This window comes from Colossoma macropomum, unplaced genomic scaffold, assembly GCF_904425465.1.
Source record: "Colossoma macropomum unplaced genomic scaffold, Colossoma_macropomum, whole genome shotgun sequence".
Taxonomy (NCBI): Eukaryota; Metazoa; Chordata; class Actinopteri; order Characiformes; family Serrasalmidae; genus Colossoma; species Colossoma macropomum.
Window position 1 is genome coordinate 37,866,477 of NW_023494792.1, and position 23,173 is coordinate 37,889,649.

General features: G+C 37.2%; 1 protein-coding gene across 1 annotated transcript; it reads left to right on the forward strand.

Moving 5' to 3' along the window:
• The first annotated feature begins 393 nt into the window (after window positions 1-393).
• On the forward strand, window positions 394-17,319 carry mapk11 (mitogen-activated protein kinase 11). Its single transcript, XM_036577085.1, has 12 exons — window positions 394-619; window positions 7,035-7,164; window positions 7,421-7,479; window positions 8,232-8,343; window positions 8,502-8,531; window positions 9,887-9,934; window positions 10,087-10,201; window positions 10,634-10,705; window positions 12,978-13,057; window positions 13,312-13,390; window positions 14,060-14,233; window positions 16,300-17,319. The coding sequence occupies exons 1-12, from the start codon at window positions 507-509 to the stop codon at window positions 16,371-16,373; spliced, it is 1,086 nt and encodes a 361-aa protein (XP_036432978.1). The 5' UTR covers window positions 394-506; the 3' UTR covers window positions 16,374-17,319.
• Window positions 17,320-23,173: the final 5,854 nt, after the last annotated feature.

The following is a 23,173-nucleotide window of genomic DNA, read 5'->3' on the forward strand; positions in this document are numbered from 1 at the left end:
CTACCAGCATGCACACAAATACATATGCTTAAGTATAACAATTCTCAGTACACTGGATGACTTAGGCCAAAAGTTGAGGATTGTCAGTAGGAATGCTTCTTAGCTCGTCTACTATTGGACAGGCTAAGTTATCAGGCTAACCGAGAAATCCTGCCCCGCTTTCAACCGAGAAAGAAACAAAAACAGAACAGGAGTATACGAATACAGGCACACCATAGATGTGGCACTAGATCGATCTCTCTCTCTCTCTCTCTCTCTCTCTCTCTCTCTCTCTCTCTCTCTCTCTCTCTCTCTCTCTCTCTCTCTCTCTCTCTCTCTCTCTCTCTCTCTCTCTCTCTCCTCCCCCGCAGACGGCGCCTCCCATTCTTCTAAATTGCGAAGAAGAAGAGAGGCTGAGCGGCTGGGGGGATAACCGTCTGGGCGGCTCGGACATTTCGCTGGAGCATCCTGCTGAGGCTGAAAGGTGGACACTGCTGCCGGTTTCGTTGCTGCCTTTGGTGGAAAGAATGACAGCCAGACCGGGATTCTATCGGCAGGAGCTCAACAAGACCGTATGGGAGGTGCCCGAAAGATACCAGAATCTGACGCCGGTGGGCTCGGGGGCGTACGGCTCCGTCTGGTGAGTTCAGATTGTGGGGAGGGCGCGGCAGCTAAAAATCCACATCACCGGAACACGATTCACTTCCAGAAACCACCAGCTCAGTCCTGATTTCACAGGCGGAGTGGAGCTAACGTTACAGGCTACTGGCTCAGTGCGAGTCCCACCGCATTGTAGCGATAACGGTGTAGCGCCGGGCAGTACAAAGAGCTGAACTGTGATCAACGCTTCAGGCGTCTGTTCACTAAAACGTGCCTGCGTTAAACCGGATAATCATCCTAGTCTGAGACAAATGAACCTCAGTAATGTACATCAGCTCATCCCTGTCTGAAGCACGCTGGACCACGTTGGTTGACGTTTGTTGCAAAGTGGTCATCGACTCAGAGGTTCCTGCCTGGTCATCCAGTGACGTTGTGTCAGGCTTCTTCCAAGCTGTAGTTCAGATCTGATTTTTCTCCTAGAATCTGTCTAAATGTGTCCATTGGATTTTAATAAGTATGTATATTTGGCCATTTCAGAGAACTGGCTACTGAAGTAGGATAGAAAATGCGAGTTCAGCACATAGTCCAGTCTGTTAGTTGGACAGGGCTTTGCATGCAGCTTGTCAGGATGTGTAATTAGCCAGCATTAGAAATGCACAACTATAAGCCTCTACTAACTTCTGTGCTGCAGAATCTGCTGTGGTCAGTTAGGCCGTGCCAGTCCTGTTCAGTGATCATTGTCTTCCAGGTTCCTAAACAACAGAAGCTTTCACCCAACGCAGCTGCTAAAGGCATAGTGAACCTGTACCACACTGCCAGCCTGGCTTGGAGTAGCTGCGCCTGCCTCACCCATTTACTGCTCAGGTTGAAAGCACGTGCTGCAGTGTTTCTTCTGTGCTCAAGCATTTCATTACATCATTACCATTCAGCAGACATCTGCACCAAGAACACGCTCTTCTGCAGTGCACGCTCAGGTTCTTGCTTAAAAAAGTCCCCTAGCTTCCTGCAAAAGTCCAAGCTATACCATTAGACACCCCCCTGCTGTGACTCATATGGTTGCCATGGTGAGCTGCTGTGGTGATACAGCTTCCTGCATCACCCGTAGCCAGAGTCTGTGATAGAAATTTATTGGTAAATGTTACAGCCAGGGATCTCTGTGTAGCGTAACATTGCTCTCGAGACAAAAGCTTTGGCTGGTAGCTGGTTTCAGATGGTCTAACCTGGTCTTTGATGGTGTAGAGCAGTGGTCTCCAACCCTGGTCCTGGAGAGCTACCTTCCTTTGCCACACCTACTCCAGTTAATAAACCTTCCCCCAAGTCCCTGATTTACTGGTCCAGCCTTCACTGTGGAAGTGGTTGACAGGGTGGTTGACATCCAGCTCGACTGAATGAAAGCATACACTATTCTGGTCAACCACCTGGTTGATGGTTTAGCTGGTCTGCCAGTCGACTAGCTCATTCATGCTCATCAACTTGGTCATGCTGGTCAACTAATGTGGTCTTGCTGGTCATGCATGTAAACCAACATAGTCATGTTGGCCATGCTGGCAGATCAGCTAAACCATCAAACTCAAATAAAGTTTGTGCGCCCCTGGTCAAATGCCATGTGAAAATAAGTGAACACATCTTTCACAGAGAACACACTTCTGCACATGTTAATGCACAATTACTGTTTATTTGCTCAATTTAACCAACAAAAAATATCAACAAAAAATAAATCAAATATGAAATGTAGCCTGTGCAAAAGTTATGGCACATTTTATATTGGATGTTTTGTGTTTGTCCAGTATGTTGATCTGATGAATGAATGAAAGTTGTGCACTGAAGTTGGCAGCAAATGCCATAATAAAGCTTGTTATCTGAAAAGACCGTTTCATGTTTACTTACAAAATCAAGAAAACTTGTAATTTGACCAGGGGTGTTCAAAATTTGCATATGACTATATATTTTTAAGCATAAAATTGGAGTAAAGTCAAGCGAGTAAAGCCCCAACTGTATTTTGTATAACATTTTACAAATATTACATTTTAAAATATTACCTGAATTTAAAAAAAACACAGCAAAGTCAATGTATAAAGGCTAAACTGTCTTAATTTTTTTCATGTACATGTAAACACTTTATGATACTTTATGACACTCCAATGATTTGGCTGTTAACTCAGTTTACCTTTCAGAGTATCTTTAATAGTTAATGTACAGCAGTACTGGTGGAGATGGTGTCAGCAAGCCTTTTTCTGGCCTTGAATGCTTTAACATAACAACAATAACATTTTTGGGGCAGTTCTGAGTCATTGCTCATGTAATGTTCCACAGTGTTTTTATAATCCAGTACTGTCTGTAGCCGTTGAGTTCTCAGCACCACATAGAACAAGAAAGCATGATTCATGTGTTTTGTGGGATTACTTTTTTGGCAGTTTGCACAAAGCACACATCCTGATGCTGCAGCAGCGAGATGCTGTTGTTTGTTCTCTGTTTTTGTTCTCTTATGTTGTGATGTAGACCGATTCTCTCAGGGCAAATCAAAATAATGGCATTCGGATTAATAATTAATTTCGATTAACAATGTTTGGAAACTTTCTGGACTTGCTGAATAATCAAACAAAAATCTTACAGAGGATGATACTATGATGCTATTAAACATGGTTGTAGTGAATGAATGCAGTGATTGTGCTTCATGCTTGGCCGAAATGCAGTTAACTGGAGTTTACTTCTCTGCAAACTGAGGTAAAAAATGAATGAACCAAAAGTAGTAGATTCAACAGCCTAGCAAAACGCATTATGTAAAAGAGCTGTCAAAATTGTAGATGGTAAAGAGAAAACTATTCATTTTTACCCAAATTCTTCATGACAGTTTGCCAAATGAAAGACATTTTAACACTACATGTTTGGAACGCACTGTATGGCTTAACTTGACTCACCTACTCCAGCTTTTCTGGCACCTCCCAAGTTAATTGTCCAACAAAAGATTAGTGGAAAAAGCATTAGTGTCTCTTTCCTTTATGTGGGTCAGTATTTAGTGTTTTATTTAGGTCAGTATTTTGTGGCATATCTCTTCTTTTGGGTGACAGCTTGAAATTTCCTAGGCATTAGTTTACACAAGTGATGCTCAGCCAGGATTGTTAGATGTTCTCTTTTGGATGGCCAGAGCGTGGCAGGCTTTAAAAACTGCCTGTCTATTTACATCACTTTAGTACATTTTACATTTTTTATGCTTAATTTTGGATTTTTTCTCACTCTCTGTCTTTTTAATTTTAAAAGCTGTCTTTTTTATGAGAGTAATTCAACTCAGTAAAAAAGCTTAAGTCAGGTATGTTGGATGGTGGCTTTCCAGGAGTAGTATTGGAGGAAAAAGAGGGGTTTAGGTAAATGTTTTCTGGTTTGCTATTGTTCAATAGGACCCAAAGTGTTGATAAAGTATAATATAGCTCAAATGATGTGTTTTGTATGGAAGCCCTAAAGAGCCATAGATTCACATGTTTCTTTAGTCCATTTTTCAAGGTATTGTCAGGTTTTCTCGAGATCTTGTGTTATGTCACGATCACAGCAAAACAAATACTGTTTTCCCAAGATAACCTTTGTTATGTTGTGATAATGGCAGAAATATTAAGATCTTGGGGAAACATTATGTGAAGATAACTCCAGAAAACAAATGAAAATGACTTGTTATTACAGAAAAACAGTTAAAAAAAAAAAATGTGAATCCATGGCCCTTTAGAGCCTCTCTAGTTGAACATGGTAAATCATAATGTCAATAACACATTATAATATTAAGTGATTCTAAAAAAAGCAAATGATGATAGAGGAGTCCCAAACCTACTCTTGAGCACTGTATGGAGAACGTGAAATATCCTGCTCTATAAATCTGGTTGACTCCTTACTGGAATGAACTGACACCATTGCAGGAAATCAATGTGTGGGAGTGGAAATGTCTTATGTGAATTTCCCCTTTTAAGCATGTCCGGCTTCTTCTCTCTGTAAGTGATGTGCAAGTCAATCTAGGCTTCTTAGGCTGTACAAATCTATCTGCAGAGGCCTGCTCATTCAGCCTTTCTCCTGAAATCAGTGGTATTAATAGAGCGTTTCTCCCTCTTTGCAGCAGTAACAGCTGGGGATGGCTTTACACTAGATGTCGGAACATTGCTGTGAGAATTTGATTGCATTCAGTCACAAGAGCATTAGTGTAATCAGGTGCTGATGTTGGATGTTAAGCTTACAAACGCATCCTCCTCCATTTACCATGACACACAGGCCTGTATAATTTTGAAAAAATTTAAGACTGTCAAGCATGTTTAAAAGAGAAGTAAACTAGACAGCTACTTGTGATAATGTAAGACACTGCCAGCTTATATATCGTAGACTGTAGCTCTCTGCTGGATTAAAAACACAAGGCCGTTCTTTAGTGAAAGCTGGCTAGTTTAGTATGTCTAGCACAATTATTTACTTCGTTAAACTTAGAAAAAGCTTCTACATATGAAGATATGCACCTGTGTCTGTGTGACACCTCTGTATGTCTAACTAAGATCTCTCAGGTGTCCAGTTTTGGAGCACAGAGTCTGGTTTTGTGCTCTGTTGTTCGATGCCCGGTTGGTACTCCCATTAAAATGTCTGTTTGAATCACACTCTGAAAGCATTTGTTTCAATTCTGTCAATGCGCTTCTCTCTCAGCCCTCTGTCTAATGGCTGTAGTGATCTGTGTTAGAGAGATCAGAGATAATGAGGAAAAGGAAGTCTGATTATAGAAAAGGAAGTTTGATGAGAACCTTTTTTAAGTACCACTGGCAAAGTGTGAGTGTGAGGAGGAGTTTTAACACGTGGAGGATCAGTTACTGTTCCTAGTTAACTACTCAGTATCCTAATAGACTTGAATATACAAGGTGCTAAGCACACTTTAAAACATACAGTAGATGAGTGTACAATATATGCATATTGAATGTGTTACAGTTATTAAATCAGTCTCAGATATCGATTCTAGCTACATCAGTTATTATTTTCAGGCTCCTATGAGGGGAAAAAGCTTATGGTCAGAAATATATTGTTTTAATAAATACAGTGATGTTGAAGTGCATGTAATAACACCAAAGTTTCTATTGCTGAGGTTGATGAATAACGTTATGTTATGATGCTGCATTATATCTGAACATTTCTGGGGACAATTTGAAATGGCCAACATTGGAATATTTGGCATGCTGAATAAACATTTAACAACACATTTCTAATGTAAGACAAAACCTTATTGCTGGTAATTATAAAACATTTATGATGATGGTATGAGCAGTACGTCTCTTTGACTCGATCCCCTCTGTATTCTTCCATACCTCTTTTCATTTGGTCCTCTCTCCCTTCATTCTGTCCTCTCACCATAGATTTGTTTTCAGCCTTTTCCCTTTTTTGTCTTTTCTCTCTGTCTTTACCTCTGTCTGTTCTAGTTTAGATGCTATATCGCTAAAAAGTTCTACAATGTTAGATTTCTCTTGAATTAGCTCTATGTGCAACATGACTCTACACAGTATCTTATATAAAGCCTGTAGACCTAAAAATAATGATCTGGCCTTGCGCCGTGTGAATGTCTGCAGACATCACACAGAGGCATTAATAAGGTAGGTGAACAGTCTAATGTTGGTATTTATATACATGCATATTTAGGTCCTTGATTAAATATTCTGGTTTAAATACATAACTAACTGTTAGGGTAATGACCATCCTGGTCAAATGACATGTTTTGTTGATTTTCTAAGTGAAAATAAGTTAACACATCCTCTACAGAGAACACACTTCTATGTGGAATTTTTCAGCAAATATTTGTAAAAAAGTTCTATTTCTTTGAGGTTAATAATCTTGGAAAGAGATAAAACATGAAATGTGCCATAAATTTTGCACAGGCCACATTTTAAGTTTTATTTTCTTCTAATTTGTTAAACACAGCACAAAAATAGTTATTGTGCATTAAAATTTGCAGATGTGTGTTCTCTGTAGAGGATGTGTAACTTATTTTCACTTAGAAAACCAACAAAACATCTTATTTGACCAGGGGTGTTCAAATTTTTGCATATGACATGGATTTGAAACTTTACTTAGCATGTTTTGCGAAAGTGGGTCAGTATTAAAATCCACTTTGTTGAATATTATTGCAGTAATATTTTTTTATTTTTATTTGCCAACCAATTATCTTACTAAAAAGAGAGAACTTGTTTGTGTATGATTTCTCCTTTATATACAGCCTGCATTTAAAAAGTATTCTGTCAGTACACTAACCGTGTGCTTGGTGAAATCAGTCAGACTTCAAATTATGACCGCAATGTCAGGTCAGGTTTCTGACCAGCTCAGTAGCGGCTTTTACTGTTTCTCATTGTTATACCTGAGTGGTGACTCTTACTGAGTCCTTGTGCTGTTGTCTGCTGGGCTGTTGAGTATCTTCTCTTCTCTTCTCTTCTCTTCTCTTCTCTTCTCTTCTTCAGCTCAGCGTATGATGTGTGTCTCCGGCAGAAGGTAGCCGTTAAGAAGCTCTCTCGGCCGTTCCAGTCACTCATCCACAGCAGACGCTCCTATAGAGAACTGCGACTTCTCAAGCATATGAAGCATGAGAATGTGAGTTAGACACATACGCAATGTTTTCACTTTTAATATGCACCGTGACTGACCTCTCATCCTAGAGTCTGAAGGTTGTTCAAAGAAATAAACTTCTTTTATTGGATGCAGAATTTAAATTGAGAGAGGATAATGTTGGCAAAATACATCAGCCATTTATCGGACTTTGTAAAGGAATTCACAGGACTCACAGGAGCCCTTTATGTTGATTTATGGAGATTTATGTTTTCTTTGTGTATGTTTGTGTGTTTTTTAGGTTATTGGGTTGCTAGATGTTTTCACTCCTGCAGCATCTCTTGAAGAATTCAATGAGGTGTACGTATCTACAGTATAGGTCTCGGCTATCGTACGTCTATTTGTATTGGCTTCCAGCAGGAGATCTGGAAGGTGGAGCATGTTGTTGAACTGGCTTGAAGGGGAATTCCATCAAGTTTTCAAATTCTCTGCATAATTTAATAATTAAGATGTAAACACAGCCATTCAGAGTGGTTTGATGTGAGATGCTGCATTCTAGAGAAATGTGCAGAGTCAGAGTTTTTCAGTGTTGGTGATAGGAACCAGACGTCTGAAGAGTTTAATGCCTGTAAAGGCTCCCTCACAGAAAGCTATTATAAAAAAATGGTTAGGGGTACACTGGTGCTGCCTAAAGCATTGTTTTATTGTTATATGTTTTGTTCGAAAACCATGTTAATGCATTCATGGCAGAGAGGTACATATAGGGGGTTATGAGGCAAAATAGAAGATTTTTTTTTCTATTAACTACTGTTTCACTATTATGAAACTCAGGAGACATGTAGGTTCACTGCGACTCCAGGTTCCTATCACCACCACTGTAAAGGAAACTCTAGAAAAGGGGTTTTCTAGAATGGAGTTTTCCTTAGCAAATCACTCTAAATGTCTTAGTTTACATCTCTGTGATAGAATTATGTGAAGAAATTGTGAAGGATTTGTAGAATTCCCTTCTATTTAAATGTAAATCTGTCTCAGGTTTTACACCGGGATCTACTCAAACATTTTACCCAAATGTCAGCTTGTAGCCTTTTCTCATCCACCTCTTGTCTTTCCAGCTATCTCGTCACTAATCTGATGGGAGCAGACCTCAACAACATAGTCAAGTTCCAGCGCCTTTCAGACGAGCATGTGCAGTTCCTCATTTATCAGCTGCTCCGAGGTCTTAAGGTTATTCAAAAAATGGAATTTCACAGAGTCTCTAGAAAAAAGGAAATTTGTTTCTGGGCAGCTCTAGAATGCACTTCTGTTCTCTCACTGCATTTTGCCTTTGTCTCCTCTTTTCCCTCCTACATCCCCAATCTTATTCCTCTCTTTTTCCAAAACAGTATATTCATTCAGCCGGACTGATACACAGAGTGAGTTTCTCTTTTTTCTCTTGTTCTCTTTATTCACAGTTGACAACAAACATGTCTAAAACCACACTGGGGTGTCTGCAGGGTAGGGGTGGGAGATATTTTATCACAGTACTTAAAGATATTTTCATGATACACGATACAATATTTTGAAACAGACATGATGCACTAGTAGAGCCACATTGAAAACTGCTATAAAAACTAGGGCAGATACAGCGCTGCCCTAAATCCAATTGAAGAGGACTAATTAAGATCTGTTTGTAATGAAAGCATGGACAACATCCACAGTATGTTCGGAAGAGCATATTTTTTATCATGATAACATTTAACACAATAACGATAACATATTGTCATATTACCCAACTCTGCCATAGGATCTGATATACTAAATTCTTCGCCACATGTTTGGGCAAAACAGATAACTAGGCCTGATTACAGTTGTTTGAGATGATCACAGGTATTTAAATGGACCACAACTAATTTCTATTTGTTAGCTTTCAAAATAATATTGTATCACAACAAGCAGATTGTGAAATGGGTGTGTTTTCATCAGTGCACTTGAAATAAATAAATGCAAATAAAAGAAAGCAGAAACATTTAAACATTCAGACATGTCAGGGTCTTACATAAACAATCAAAGTTTTAACTTTAACTGGATCCTATAATATGTTTAGGGGGATGTTTGTTTATTTGTTAGATATGTAGTTAACGCTAATTTTATCATGCATACGTGCAGAGCAAAGCTTTTTCACTCACACTACAACCTACAAGTCTTTATGAGACTTTGTTCATTAGACTGTATTTACTAGGCTACAGTAAAGCATTATTATGTATGTATGAGTACATATTAGTAAAGATTTATAGTGTGCCTAAAGTGTAACACTTGTATTTGTATCTGAATTTACACAACAGCATGGTGTTAACATTAATAATTCGCTGTAATGCGTTTTAGACGCATCAACCTGAGCTTTTGCATGGTAATGAATGAGTGACAAACAAATCAATAATCATCAAGGATGTTGTCCAGTGGGAGAAAAGTGTAAATGGTATGTGTAATCGATTTTTAAGTATATAAATAAACACATGCTCCAAAACGAAAAATATGTAATATTTTTGTAAATTTTAGAGTTTAACATATTGTAAAAAAAAATAATAATACATCATAAAATGTGCCTTTTGAACAGGCCATGTTTTCAACAGTACCTGTGCAAAATGTGTTCTCTGTAGAGAATATTTTAAATTATTTTTCACTCAGAAAATCAACAAAATGTCTTTTGAACAGGGACACCTAAACTTTTGCATATGGCCGTATGACTGTGCTTTAATGCAGTTTTTTTCTTTTCCTATTTGTTTTATAGGACCTAAAGCCAAGTAATGTAGCTGTGAATGAAGATTGTGAGCTCAGGGTAAGGAATTTACCACACGGCTCATAATCTCATAATTCTCGTAAAATTCTTGTCCTGTGAAATTAAGTATGAATAAAATAGAAATGTAAATATAAAAGCATAACTGCCTTGAGCCGCTGGCAATGTAATTGGTCAGTTGATTGTATTGTTAGATTCTGGACTTTGGACTGGCCAGACAGACAGATGATGAGATGACAGGGTATGTGGCGACTCGCTGGTACAGAGCACCTGAAATTATGCTGAACTGGATGCACTACAATCAAACAGGTGAGAGAGCAACCAGTCCTGGTCTGTATTCTTAAAGCACTATTTAATAGCATTACAGATTATAAACTGTGAAATATAACAGGTGATGAGTAATAAAAAATTCTGCCTGTATTGTTGGTTATGCTCAGGCTAAAGAATTAGTCATCCTATCGGTTACAGTGTTACCATAACAGATTTAGCAATCTAAATGTTTTTTGAAAAGTTTGGAGATGCAAATTGTAGATGAGGCATGTAGTAAATAAAAATGAGTTAGCATGTGTCTAACTTTCCATTCTGTTCCAAACCTGTTTCAAATCACTGCTGCCATATGAAATTACTCATTGTTAGAAATGTGTATATGACAATGTATAATGTAAATAACTTTGTGATGGTTTGAATAAAATCTTACCTCCACTGGTTGATGCTGATTGATTGGTTTGGTCTTTTTTTCAGTGGATATCTGGTCTGTGGGGTGCATTATGGGTGAACTTCTCAAAGGGAAGGTCTTGTTTCCAGGCAACGACTGTATCCTTTATCTTCCTGGATTAGACACACATCTAAGTGTGGTTGACGAGTGAGCTGCTCCCTCTTCAAGGGAAGAGAGAAGAGTGCATTGTAAGTGGTTTAAATTAGATTACAGAGTCTAATGGCAGGAAGCAACATGAATATCAAATTACAAAGCAAATGTCAAATATAGCAAAGTTGATTCACTTTTTGACGTAATGCAGCAGAATACTCAATATCTGTAGACTTACTTCTCTTTTTGGGAAGTGGTGGTTTTGGGTTCTGCAGTGATGATTTGATTGCACTGTGGAATTGTGTGAAACCAAAACCAAAGACTAATCCCTGACTCATGGAAATATGCCATTCAAATTGGGTTGGTGCACACAAACACTGACAAAATTATATCTGTATTTATTACCTTACATTTCACAAAGCCCGGACCAGATTCTAAGTTTCTTTCCTGGGTTCATATAACATAAAATGTGTTGGTTAAAAATGTTTATTTTGTACTAGAACACTTCACTTTTAAAAAGTAATGATTTTTCATATTCATTTTCATTTAATACAAGCCTCTCCTGTGGTGTTAAAGAGTAATGGTTAGTTAAGATCTAGTCTTGATTTCAGGCATGACAAGAAACAGTGACATCTGGACATCCTGACATTTGGAAAAGGTACAACTAGCATTAAGAGTAAGAAAGGTGACAGCAGTAAGTGTGGCTCATTATGTTGCTGTTTGACTCACTATTTGAAATGTGTTCCCCTTCTTCAAAATGGAAAACATAATGTGGCTAGGTAGGACTGTTTTCCAGTGATGATGGTCTTTTAAGAGATGATAAACACTAAACCTGAGCTGTTGTGCTGCAAACATATGCATGTTTGTCCAACAGTACCCATATTATATCTATATATAGTCTATTTGGTCCTCTGTTAGAATGTAAGTGGGCAGCACCCTTCCAAATGTTGATGCCCCCAACCGTGGAAGCAGGTGCTTTGCTCTAAGCAAAGTATGAACACAGAGAGCCCTTTATCTAGCCAGCTCTCTTCAAATCTGTGTTGTAAAGATGCCACCACCTACATTTTCTTACCTGCATTTTTCTGGCGTTTTTTACATTTTTATTAGATTTTCTATTATTCAAAATTGATCTATTAGATAAAGAGTTATGCTAGTTTACTAGCTGGTGTAAGACTTTTAGATCAATTGATTTTTTTTTTATTGGTAGCTGATTGTAGCAGTTTAAAAGAAAACTGTTTAAGTGTATATACTCTTGCCCCAACACTATAGAACATATGTATGTATGTATATATATATATATATATATATATATATATATATATATATATATATATATATATATATATATATATATAACAGTGAGCCAATATTTTATGTTCACTTACAGATGAAGTTGATAATGTTGATTTTGTCATAACAACAGTGAATGTCAAAGTCTGGGATACAACTGGTTCTTGTAGTTAATGTGTTGATGCGGGAGAAACTAGCAGGCGTGAAGACCTGAGCCACTTTGACAAGGGCCATATTTTTATGGCCAGATGACTGAGTTAGAGCATCTCAGTATTGGCAGGGCTTTTGGGGTTCTGCCAGTCAGCAAGGGTGAGTACCTACCAAGGAGGGACAAACCACAAAAAGGTTTCAGGGTGTTGGGTGCCCAACTGATTAAGTCACAACACACAGTGCTGCACACCCATGGTAACCCCTGTCCACCGTCGAAAGTGCATATAATGAGCATGCAAGCATCGGAACTGGTCCTTGGAGAAATGGAAGAAGGTCGCCTGTTTCGATAAGTCCTGTTTCCTTTTACATCACATGGTCGGCCAGGTACGCCTGTGCCATTTACTTCGGGGTAGTGATGGCACCAGGATGCACTGTGGGAAAAAGAAAAACTAGTAGAGGGAGTGATACTCTGGGCAATGTTCAGCTGGAAAGCCCTGGGTCCAAGCCTTCATGTGGGCATCAGTTTGACTCATGCCACCTACCAAATCCACTGATCTACTTATACCAGCACCACACACTGACACAGCACTACCATGTCAGTGTCACTGCAGTGCTGAGAATGATCCGTCACCCAAATAACACCTGCTCTCAGGTGTTATGTACATATATATACATATGAACTGAAACTGTCATGATGTTCCATTTGGACTATACTTATATATGAAAAAGGTTTGCCTATTTTGTAGGGCTAATTTAAACCGTTGCTAAATACCCCTCCAACCTTACCACCACACCAGCAGAAACTGTGTATATATGTACTCTTTAACAATACTTCTTCAGATATAGATCAGCTCAAGAGAATCATGGAAGTAGTTGGCACTCCGACTCCTGACCTACTGAAGAAGATCTCTTCAGAGCATGTGAGACTGACTGACTGTGCTTGGATGGATTCAAAGCATTCTCGTGTTTGTGCATCCATAAGAATTTACTCCTCGTATATAATGACATCATTATTCGTTATTGCTCATTATTGTCTAGGTATTCTTCATAGGATTGGGTTGATGTGTGCATGGATCGCTTCCACACTTCTTAAACCATAGCAAACTCATAATTGTGGATAATTAAATCACATTTTTCACATTGTATGCATAGATTTATTTATTTTCTTGTCCAGGCTCAGAAATACATCCAGTCCCTTCCCTACATGCCCCAGCAGGATCTGGGGAAGATATTCAGAGGAGCCAATCCATTGGGTGAGACTTAATGGCTCCCTTACACATATAGTCACTTTCAGTGTAATAAGTTTTGTTGATTTTCTAAGTGAAAAGAATTTATCTACAGGGAACAGACTTAGATATTGTTGCACAGTTTCTATTTATTTATTAAATTTAACATGTTGGAAAAAAACAAACTTAAAATGTAAAATGTGGCATTACTTTTGTACACATTTCATGTTTTATTTAATTTTCCAATATGTTAAATTCAGTAAGTAAACAGTAATTGTGTATTAAAATGTGCAGAAGTGGGTTCTCCCACTTTTATCCCTTTAAAATCCCAGGCTCATTGCATACTAAGGCTTATAATTCAGTAACTACAGGGACTTAAGTGCAAACTGACTAAGGTATTCTTGGATTATATAAGTGTGTAAAAACTTTGGGCCTGCCATTGGGCCCTGGCCATTTAAGGAGTTAACTTAATTTAACTTAACAAACTCAACAAAACACGTCATTTAAATAGGGCCGTCCAAACGTTTTTGTAAAGGTTTCAAATCTAATACCCATATTGACTCAATATATGACAATTTCCTCTCCTCTATTCATTTCTATTCTAGTTTATTCTATTCATTAATAAGTACTGCAAGCTGGCACCTAATTTTATTTTAAAAAATGAGTGCTAAACTTTGTTTTCTGTCTCTCTCTCAGCGGTGGATCTGTTAAAGAGAATGCTGGTGTTGGACTGTGACCGGCGGATCTCTGCCAGTGATGCTCTGTGCCACCCGTATTTCTCCCAGTACCACGATCCTGACGATGAGCCAGAGGCACCACTGTATGACCAAACCCCAGAGAGCAAGGACCGCACCCTGGAAGAGTGGAAAGGTCAGAGAGAGAATGATTTTAATGTTGAATAAAATTAAGTATACATTCAGAAAATGCTTTACCTTGAGTGCATTTGCATGTTAGTAATATGATCATTATCTGATTTCAGCAGTGACCAGACTATTCCACTGGTCTTGTAAACAGTGTATTGAATTAAAGCTGTTATCAAATTTCAACAAGTTCAAAGATTTTAGATATTTTCTATTTTAATACTAACTGTCACATTAACACAACTAACATGTTTCTATTTTATATTACATTTGAAACTACATCTGCTCCAAGTTGTCACATTCACTTTCTGCAGCGGGATTAATGGCATGTTGCAAAGCAACAGTAGAGTTGCATACATCATATTTTAGAAAGAAACCTGATAATTATATGACTAGTTAGAGGAAAAATGTATTCAGACACTTTTGTTTTTGCTACTGAATGTATTTCCAGAGCATATATTCACTTTAGATTTACACACATAATGTTCTTTTGACCTTGTACTTAATTAAAAATAGATATCAACAAAAAGTATGTAGTCATAAGTCAAAGCAAAGATTTGTTTAAAAATGAAATTGATAGAGAAAAAAGTTTTCAGACATTACAAATGAATAACGTTAGTACTTTGTTGCAAAGCCATACAGCGGCAGTTATGCCTTCTGTCTACAGTAAGAAGTAATTAGCTTTGAATACTTTATTCCCTTTCAATTTTGTTTTTAAACATATCTTTATTCATGCTTATGAATACGTACTTTTTTGTATATACAGTGGTGTGAAAAAGTGTTTGCCCCCTTCCTGATTTCTTATTCTTTTGCAAGTTTGTCTCACTTAAATGTTTCAGATCACCAAACAAATTTAAATATTAGACAAAGATAACACAAGTAAACACAAAATGCAGTTAATAAATGAAGGTCTTTATTATTAAGGGAAAAAGAAATCCAAACCTACAGGGCCCTGTGTGAAAAAGTGATTGCCCCCCATTAAAACATAAAATTAACTGTGGTTTATCACTTCTTTGGAAAGCTAAGTTCAATTTCCCTAGCCACACCCAGGCCTGATTACTGCCACACCTGTTCTCAATCAAGAAATCACTTAAATAGCACCTGCCTGACAAAGTGAAGTAGACCAAAAAATCCTGAAAAGCTAGACATCACGCTGTGATCCAAAGAAATTCAGGAACAAATGAGAAACAAAGTAATTGAGATCTGTCAGTCTGGAAAAGGTTATAAAGCCATTTCTTAGGCTTTGGGACTCCAGGGTAATATTGCATTTTGGTCAATTGGCTTTACAGTTAGCAATGTAACGTGCCGTATTTTGTTACTTTCAGGAGACCCAAGGCTACTCAGATATATCATTATTTGACAGATAAATGCTAAGAGAAGTTTGAACTTTTTATGAATTTGGACATTTTTTTATAAAAAAAATTGGTGTCTTTTTTTTTACATGTACTGATTATCAAAAAAGTTACTATATAATTTAATAATATCAAATAATATCAAATAATTTTTGAGAAACTGTTAGACCAGAGTGTCTTTGACCTGCAAATGTAGAGTTTTGGTGCCCAAAATTAGATTTTTTCTCCTGTTGGGTCTATGCCGAGTGCTAAAACTCTAGTAGACAGCAAGGCAGCCCTTAATGTTTTCCTTAGAGCCAAAATACGTACTCTTGAAGTCATTTATATTTTGCGATTGAGTTGAATATTTAGTAACAGTTATTTGTAATGCTTGAAATCAAATGAAATTGAAAGATAAAGCTGAATATTATTATTCAATTATTTATTTATTTTTTTTATGTTTTTGTAAGTATTTGTTTCTGATGACTTTCACTTTGAAAATGTTGAATTGGAATGGACCATTTCTCACTGATTGGAACACAGCCAGATTACTTTGTACATGCAGATGCACTCAATGTCACATGATGCAATGAATCTTACATGGTTTTCAGTAGCTTGGCTCATGGGCTTGTCAGTGTTGAGGTAGGCACAATAATTCTTAGACTTAAATGCATAATGTTTTTTCACTGCTCTCTGCGTAAAGTAATTGTTCTTTTACCCTTCACTCCCTGTACTCTTTCCACAGAGCTGGTGTTTGAGGAAGTAAACAGTTTCAAAGCGCCTGTCAGCAAATCAGACAGCCTCCAGGCTGAACAGTAAAAGACACAATATTCATCCCTCCAACACTGAGTCTACTACCTATGAAAGTGTCTGTTAGTAGACTTAGCACTGAGGATCTAAGGACTTGATGGATGACTGTGAGCCAATCAGAACAATAATGATGCATTCCCTAGGCATGATGCCTTTCTTGAGTGTATAGGTGTGTGTGTGTGTGTGTGTGTGTGTGTGTGTGTGTGTATGTGCGAGTTTGTACCTGCTTGTTTTCCTGAATGCTGGAGAGTAGCATGTGTCTAGTTTGGAGAACACATTATAGACACATTGTATGCACAACCAGTATATTACTATTACAGGGAGCATGCTGTTGTGTATATTCATTGTACAATGTTTTTTTTTATTTTGAGGGAGATAAAAGGAAGATGCAACAGGATACGGGTGTCAATCAAAGCAAACAGGAGAGGGTCAGTCTAGAGTCACATGTTTACGGAATAGGAATGACTGGGACGTACAGCAGATGGACAAAGTAATGGAAACACCATACACAAGTAAATAGTGGATCAAAATATACAATTTACAGTATGTTTTGCTAAAAATAATACTAAAGGCAGTGTGAAATAAGATACATTACAAATTATGAAGGAGGACAAAAGACTGGAATGCCCAGCTTATGGTTAAAAACAGGTAAATGTTTTAATGGCATCTCATTGTCACATTTCAAAGGGTAATTCCACTGATTTTTCAAAGTTTCTGCATAGTTTAATTGTTGAGATGTAAATACTGTTTTGATGTGAAATGGTTCATTGTAGAGAAACTGACTTTTTTTACAGTGGTGGTGATAGGAACCAGGGGTTGCATTGTTTACAAAGCAGTTTTATTTACTATCGAAATGATCAGTGAACCTTCACATTGTCTTCTGAGCTGTATGTGTAATGTTGATGATGGTCAAATGCATTATACATCATAGCCTAAAAGCTGATCTCTAAATTATTGTAAAACAATGTCTCAGGTATTAGGCAGTGTATTTGTAACCAATTTATTTAACAGCTTTCTGTGAGGGAGCTTTTAGAGACATTAAAGTCTTCCGATGTCTGGTACTTATCACCACCAATGTGAATAATTCTGACTCAGTGAGTTTCTGTAGAACCACTCTGAATGACTTTGTTAATGATCTGGGCCCACCTTCTCAAAAGCATCGTAGTGTTAAGATCATGTAAACATCTTTGTTCTAATATACTGTCGGGGAAACCCAGCCCTAAATGATTGCATTATGGAGACATTTTGAAAAATCACTGGTATTCTTCTTTAAAGTGGCCTCAAGAAGGAGTAGCAGTGTCTGTATGTTGAAGCTCACTCAACAGTGATAGACATGTTGTCTATACAAAGACACTAGAATGTTTTTTAAAACCTGCTTGACTGTCTCAGTCAAAACTGTGCATCATTAGCTTAACAAAGTTGATATTCATGATGGGGAAACAACTTGTTAAACTACATGTAACCTCTTGTAACAATGTATGACATCACTCAGTTTGGTAACTTAAGACATAACATGGTGTAATGTTACTGTCTTCCAGCAATGGACACAAGTAATATGACAAGAGTTGTTTTTTTACTGTTTTTTTACATCCATAAACCATTTCTGCCTGCTCTTAACTGATAATGGATTGATTCTTCTTGAAGAATGGGTTGATTTGCTAATAGAAATTGTATTTATCACATATGATAGTAGTCCTCCAGGTTTGAGTCTCTGAAGACAGAATGATACCTTTTGCATTGTGTTAAAATTTCATGATGAATGTACCAAAAGAAACATTTTACATTAACTTCTATTACAAGTTAACCTTTTGTCCTTCTCCTGTAAAGTTGAAGGTACGAGTTTTTGTTCTGACAGTGACGGTATATTTCTCTGTGTTTCCATTATTTTGTCCACCTACTTCATTTCCATTTTTGAAAAGTTCACGTATATAATACATTCAGCATGTCTAAATATGAAATGTAGTATCTCAATATTCAAAACAATCAATCTTTTATTCATCATAATATCTCTTAGGTGCATTATAGAGATCTTACATACCTCAGACACTTTGTGTTCATTTAAACATGAATGATCTGACTTTGAAACTGACTTTGTTTTGTATCATGTGTTGTATGTTGTCGAAAGAAAATGTTCTTCCATTGATCAAATGAACAGGAGGTCAAAGGCCCCTGTTCAGAATGAAATACCACTGTTTTCTTGTTAATGACATTTGGATGAAACAGGATGCACAAATATCTATAGTTGGTTTACACTGCAGTAATCCAGGCTTAGTAACAACTAAAAACAGCCAATCATCTTAACCCAATTAGCATAAAAATGAAAGATTTGCTACCTTTAGTCAGTTTTGACATTACTTTTTTTAAACGATGGTAGAGCCGATACTGAAGAGGGAATTTTACACTCCAACTTCTTTTTAAATGTTGTAATTGTTTGTCCGGTGTTTCTATTCTCTACTGAATATGAAGAATGTTTTACCTCGAAAGGTATCTGATCTACACTGAATGTCTTTGATGTTTGTGAAGTACGTTTTATATTTCATGACTGGATTTATTATTTTTCTCTGGATTTAGGATCTGTTGGTTTCTGTAGTGCTATTTGTATTTTTATTGTTCATTATGTTCTTCACATTTTGACTGGATTTGTGCCCTGCGACTGTGGATTAAATAAGACCTTTAGCCATATCTGATACAAAGAATCACACTTCATTGACATTTACCTTGAACTATGCTTGATGAAAGAAGGGGGACACAGAGTAGATAAGTGTCGTGAAAAAGTATTTGCCACTCACCCAATTTCTTTGCTACATTTAAATGTTTCAGATCATCAAACTAATTTTAATCTAAGATAAAGACAACACAAGTAAACACAAAATGTAGCTTTTAAATGATCGTCCCATTCATTGAAGATATAGATTTATTCGAAACCCATATCATCCATGTGAAAACGTAGTTGCCCCTCTAAACCTATTAACTGGTTCTGCCACCCTTGGCAGTAATAACTGCAAAGAAATGTTTGCTTAAACTTGCGATGAGTCTTTTACATCACTGTGGAAGAATTTTAGCCCGCTCTCTGCAGAATTGTTTCAATTCGGCTACATTGGAGGGTTTTTAAGCATAAACTGTCCGTTTAAGGTCATGCCACAGCATCTCACTGGGATTCAGGTAAGGACTTTGACTCGGCCACTCCAAAACCTGCTGCATAACCCAACTGCGCTTGAGTTTTAAGTCTTGAACTGACAGGCAGACATTTCCTTCAAGATTTTCTGATAAAGAGCAGTTGTTCAGGTCCTGCAGAAGCAAACCAGCCCCAGACCATCACACTACTGCCACCATGTTTGACTGTTGGTATAATATTCTTATGGTGGAATGCAATGTTTACACCAGGTGTAATGGGACCCATATCTTTCAAAACGTCCCACCTTTGACTCATCAGTCCACAAAATTTGATCCCAAAAGTCTTGGGGGTCATCTACAAGTTTTTGGCAAATGAGAGACAAACCTTTGTGAAGCAAAGCAGTGGTTTGTGCCTTGCAACTCTCCCATGGATGCCATTTTTGCCCAGTGACTTTCTTATTGTGGAATCATGTTCTTTGATTGATTTTAACTGAGGCAAGTGAGGCCTGCAATTCTTTAGATAGTCATGTGGGTATTTTGTGACCTCTTGGATGAGTGTGTGCTCTTGATGTGCTCTTGGTGAAATTTTGGTAGGCTGGCCACTGCTGGAAAGGAAAAGATTCACTGCTGTTCCAGATTTTCTCCATTTGTGGATAGTGGCTCTCACAGTGGTTCGCTGGAGTTCCAGAGCCTCAGCAATGGCTTTGTAATCCCTCCTAGACTGGTAGATTCAAGTGATTTTGTTTTGCATCTGCATTTGAATCTCTTTAGAACATGGCATCGTGTGCTGGTTTTGAGACCTTCTAGTCTGCTTCACATTGCCAAACAGTTTCTGTTATGAACTGGTTGATTCAGTAGCTAAGGGGGCAATTACTTTTTGACATAGAGTCAAGTAGTTCTGAACAGCATTTTTCCTTCAACAGATAAAATTATTTAAAAACAGCATTTTGTGTTTACTTTGGTTATCTATGTCTAATATCAAAAGTAGTTTCATGATCTGAAGCAAAATTTAAAAAAATAGATTTTTTTTGCAAAAATAGGAGAAACTGGGAAGGGGCAAATACTTTCTCACAGCACTGTAGATATGTAGGTGTAGGATCTTTAAATGAATGTATCTTCAGAATATGTAGATGGCAGCAAACAGTGCTGGACATTTTCATTTCTATGTCATTCTTTTTGTTTTTGTTTTTTTTTTGTTTGTTTGTTTTGTTTCTTTTTGGTACCTCTTCCTCTTCGTCCCCACTTTTAACTGAGTAGTTTAGATTTACTACATGCATTGCCGAAAGCAACAGTAAAAGAAGTTGTGTTGATGAACCTAGTAGAGTTTAATTGAATTAATGTACCTCTAAAAGATTGTGTAGATCAGTAGCTGGAAAGAATATTGAGCTTTTGTTTATGTTTGATTATTTTCTTCTTTGATGCAGTCATGGTAACATTGCAACGGTTTTGATTTACAAAATGCAAAATGCAAGTCAAAAGCAACCAAAATGTATCTTTATTGACGCATTTCCCTCCTCTAGGTCTCTCAGCATGCCTTTAAAACAATTGTCCCCGAGGCGTTCCTTCAGGACAAGAGGAATTGCTTGCCTTTGTTACTGCTCCAGCCAGCCCTATTCACTTGTGTCCTATCCCACCCTCCCCCTCAGAAAAGTCAAGAGTTCTCTAGCGGCAGTAAAGTGAGTGGGTTAAGAATCTTCAACTAGATTAAATCAAGATCAAGAAAAAGGTGGTCTTTTAGACCACGGCTTGGACCTGCCTTGAGTAGGCGAGTTCTAGAGTAGTCAAATTAACTTCTTTCAATAAGTGAGGTGAAGTTTTACATCTTATTAGTTCTGGGAATGGCACCAACATACAGTCTAAACATAAATGTTCCTAAATGATTCTTGGCTTGGATGTATGGCTCAAGGAAAAAAAAAAACATTTAATTGGTATAGAACATCTGAATTACACTGAGGTCCTTTAAACTTCTTCTAAATGTGTTTTCCAACCTCTCGTTATCCCTTAAAATTGAACAGACTGTTTTTGTTTAGACTGATAAATGTAAATGAGCTTTGTTCTGATTGGCTGCCCTGTATTGTGCCTCATTCAAAACGCACTCAGAGCTGAAACACACCTTATATCTTCAGTGTGAATGGACGGGGCTAAACTGCCATAGACTGAATAGGTGGATATATGTAAGTGATTCGATTCTCCTGATATTATGGAAACAATGAATTCAAAAGAGACTGTTTTTGCAGCATAGGCCTCTCCATGTTTTCTGTATTTTACTGAGCGTTTCTGTAGAAGGCCAATATCTGTGTTGGAACATAAACAGACTGTGTGTGAGGTAAGCACGTGCTTTAAGGTCATTTAGAGCCTTAAAACTATGAGCAGAACTTATCCTGAAAGATACAGTTCTTCAAAAACAGGGGTGATACAAGCTCTATTTTTTTTGCTGATGCAATTTGTATGGGTTGTAGAGGATATGATTTTTTTCCATGAGTTCAATTAACGTCCTATTGCCTTTTCAAAAGTGATAAAGTGACTGTTATTGCTTTTTTTACTTCTGTAAAATGTTTTTAAATTTTAATTTTAAAAAATATTAAAATTAGCATTTAAATGATCATAAATACACTTCAAATATCTTTATTTACCTTTAATATGATGGTTTTAGGTTGCCCCACCTCACTGACATTGAACTTCTCTATGAAATATGTTCATTAAAATCTTACAGTAACACCATACTTACAATGTTATTTGGTTAAGTTCCAAGCAATGTAATGCTAAAAGAATGTTTTTTTCCATAATAATGTATTTAATTATCTTCTCATTTTATTTTCTCAGTTGACACACAAAAAAAAATGATTTGGCTGCCTGGCTAAAGTTTGATAATTCAACCCAAAATTATTGTTAGAAAAAGAATATATATTTATTTTTTAAATTTATGTAGACTACATGGTTATTAGTAGTTAGCATGCAACATGTGCACCCTGTCAAGTGAATCAGCTAATCAGCTAACCACTCCTGAATGCTAGGCTAAGTTTGTTTACTTGTTACTCTCAACCCTGTTAGCCATTTTCAGCATTCAGTTATTTTAAATGAAAATAAAATTAAAATGGCTTGAAATAAATATTTTAATGAAAATGTTGTTCAGCTTTCCTTTTACTCTATGCTGTATACTTTATATGGCTTTTTACTGCATTAATATCAACTAAACGGGGAATATGATCTCTACGTTCAACCGTGTTATGCAGTCATTTATGGTGAAAATAGCTTGTATATTGTCACATTTGACAGCTTGAGATTGGACAATAACATTTTCTGAAGGTTAAGCACTTACTTTTAAGTAATACTGATTAATACTTTGTTAAAAACAGCAAAGAAAATGTAATTTAAAAAAAAAAAAGATTTTCGGGGCATAAAATGAACTTACTGAAAGTGCCACACGTTTTCTTGGGAAGCTCAGTAAAGAGAGCATTACTGCCATCAACCTTGCTCCAAACACATGCATGAGGTAAGATAATGGAATAATAACCAAAATAATATTATAATCTTTATCACCTCATTATAACGTCTTATCTGAGAGTGTTTTGCAAGGGATGTGTTGGCATGCCTCACTGGGAGATTCCTCAGCACGTGAAGTCCAGAGGAAGTGAAACGCCCCCAATAGTCCCAACACCACCTCCCCCACCACCCTAAGTGATCAGTAAGGCAGT

Excerpts from the sequence above, each read along its gene's own strand:
- mapk11 (XM_036577085.1), top strand. The coding sequence starts at position 507 with ATGACAGCCAGACCGGGATTCTATCGGCAGGAGCTCAACAAGACCGTA. Across the intron at positions 8,532-9,886 it reads CAGCCGGACTGATACACAGA|GACCTAAAGCCAAGTAATGT; the intron begins GTGAGTTTCTCT and ends TTTGTTTTATAG. Across the intron at positions 13,391-14,059 it reads CAGAGGAGCCAATCCATTGG|CGGTGGATCTGTTAAAGAGA; the intron begins GTGAGACTTAAT and ends TCTCTCTCTCAG.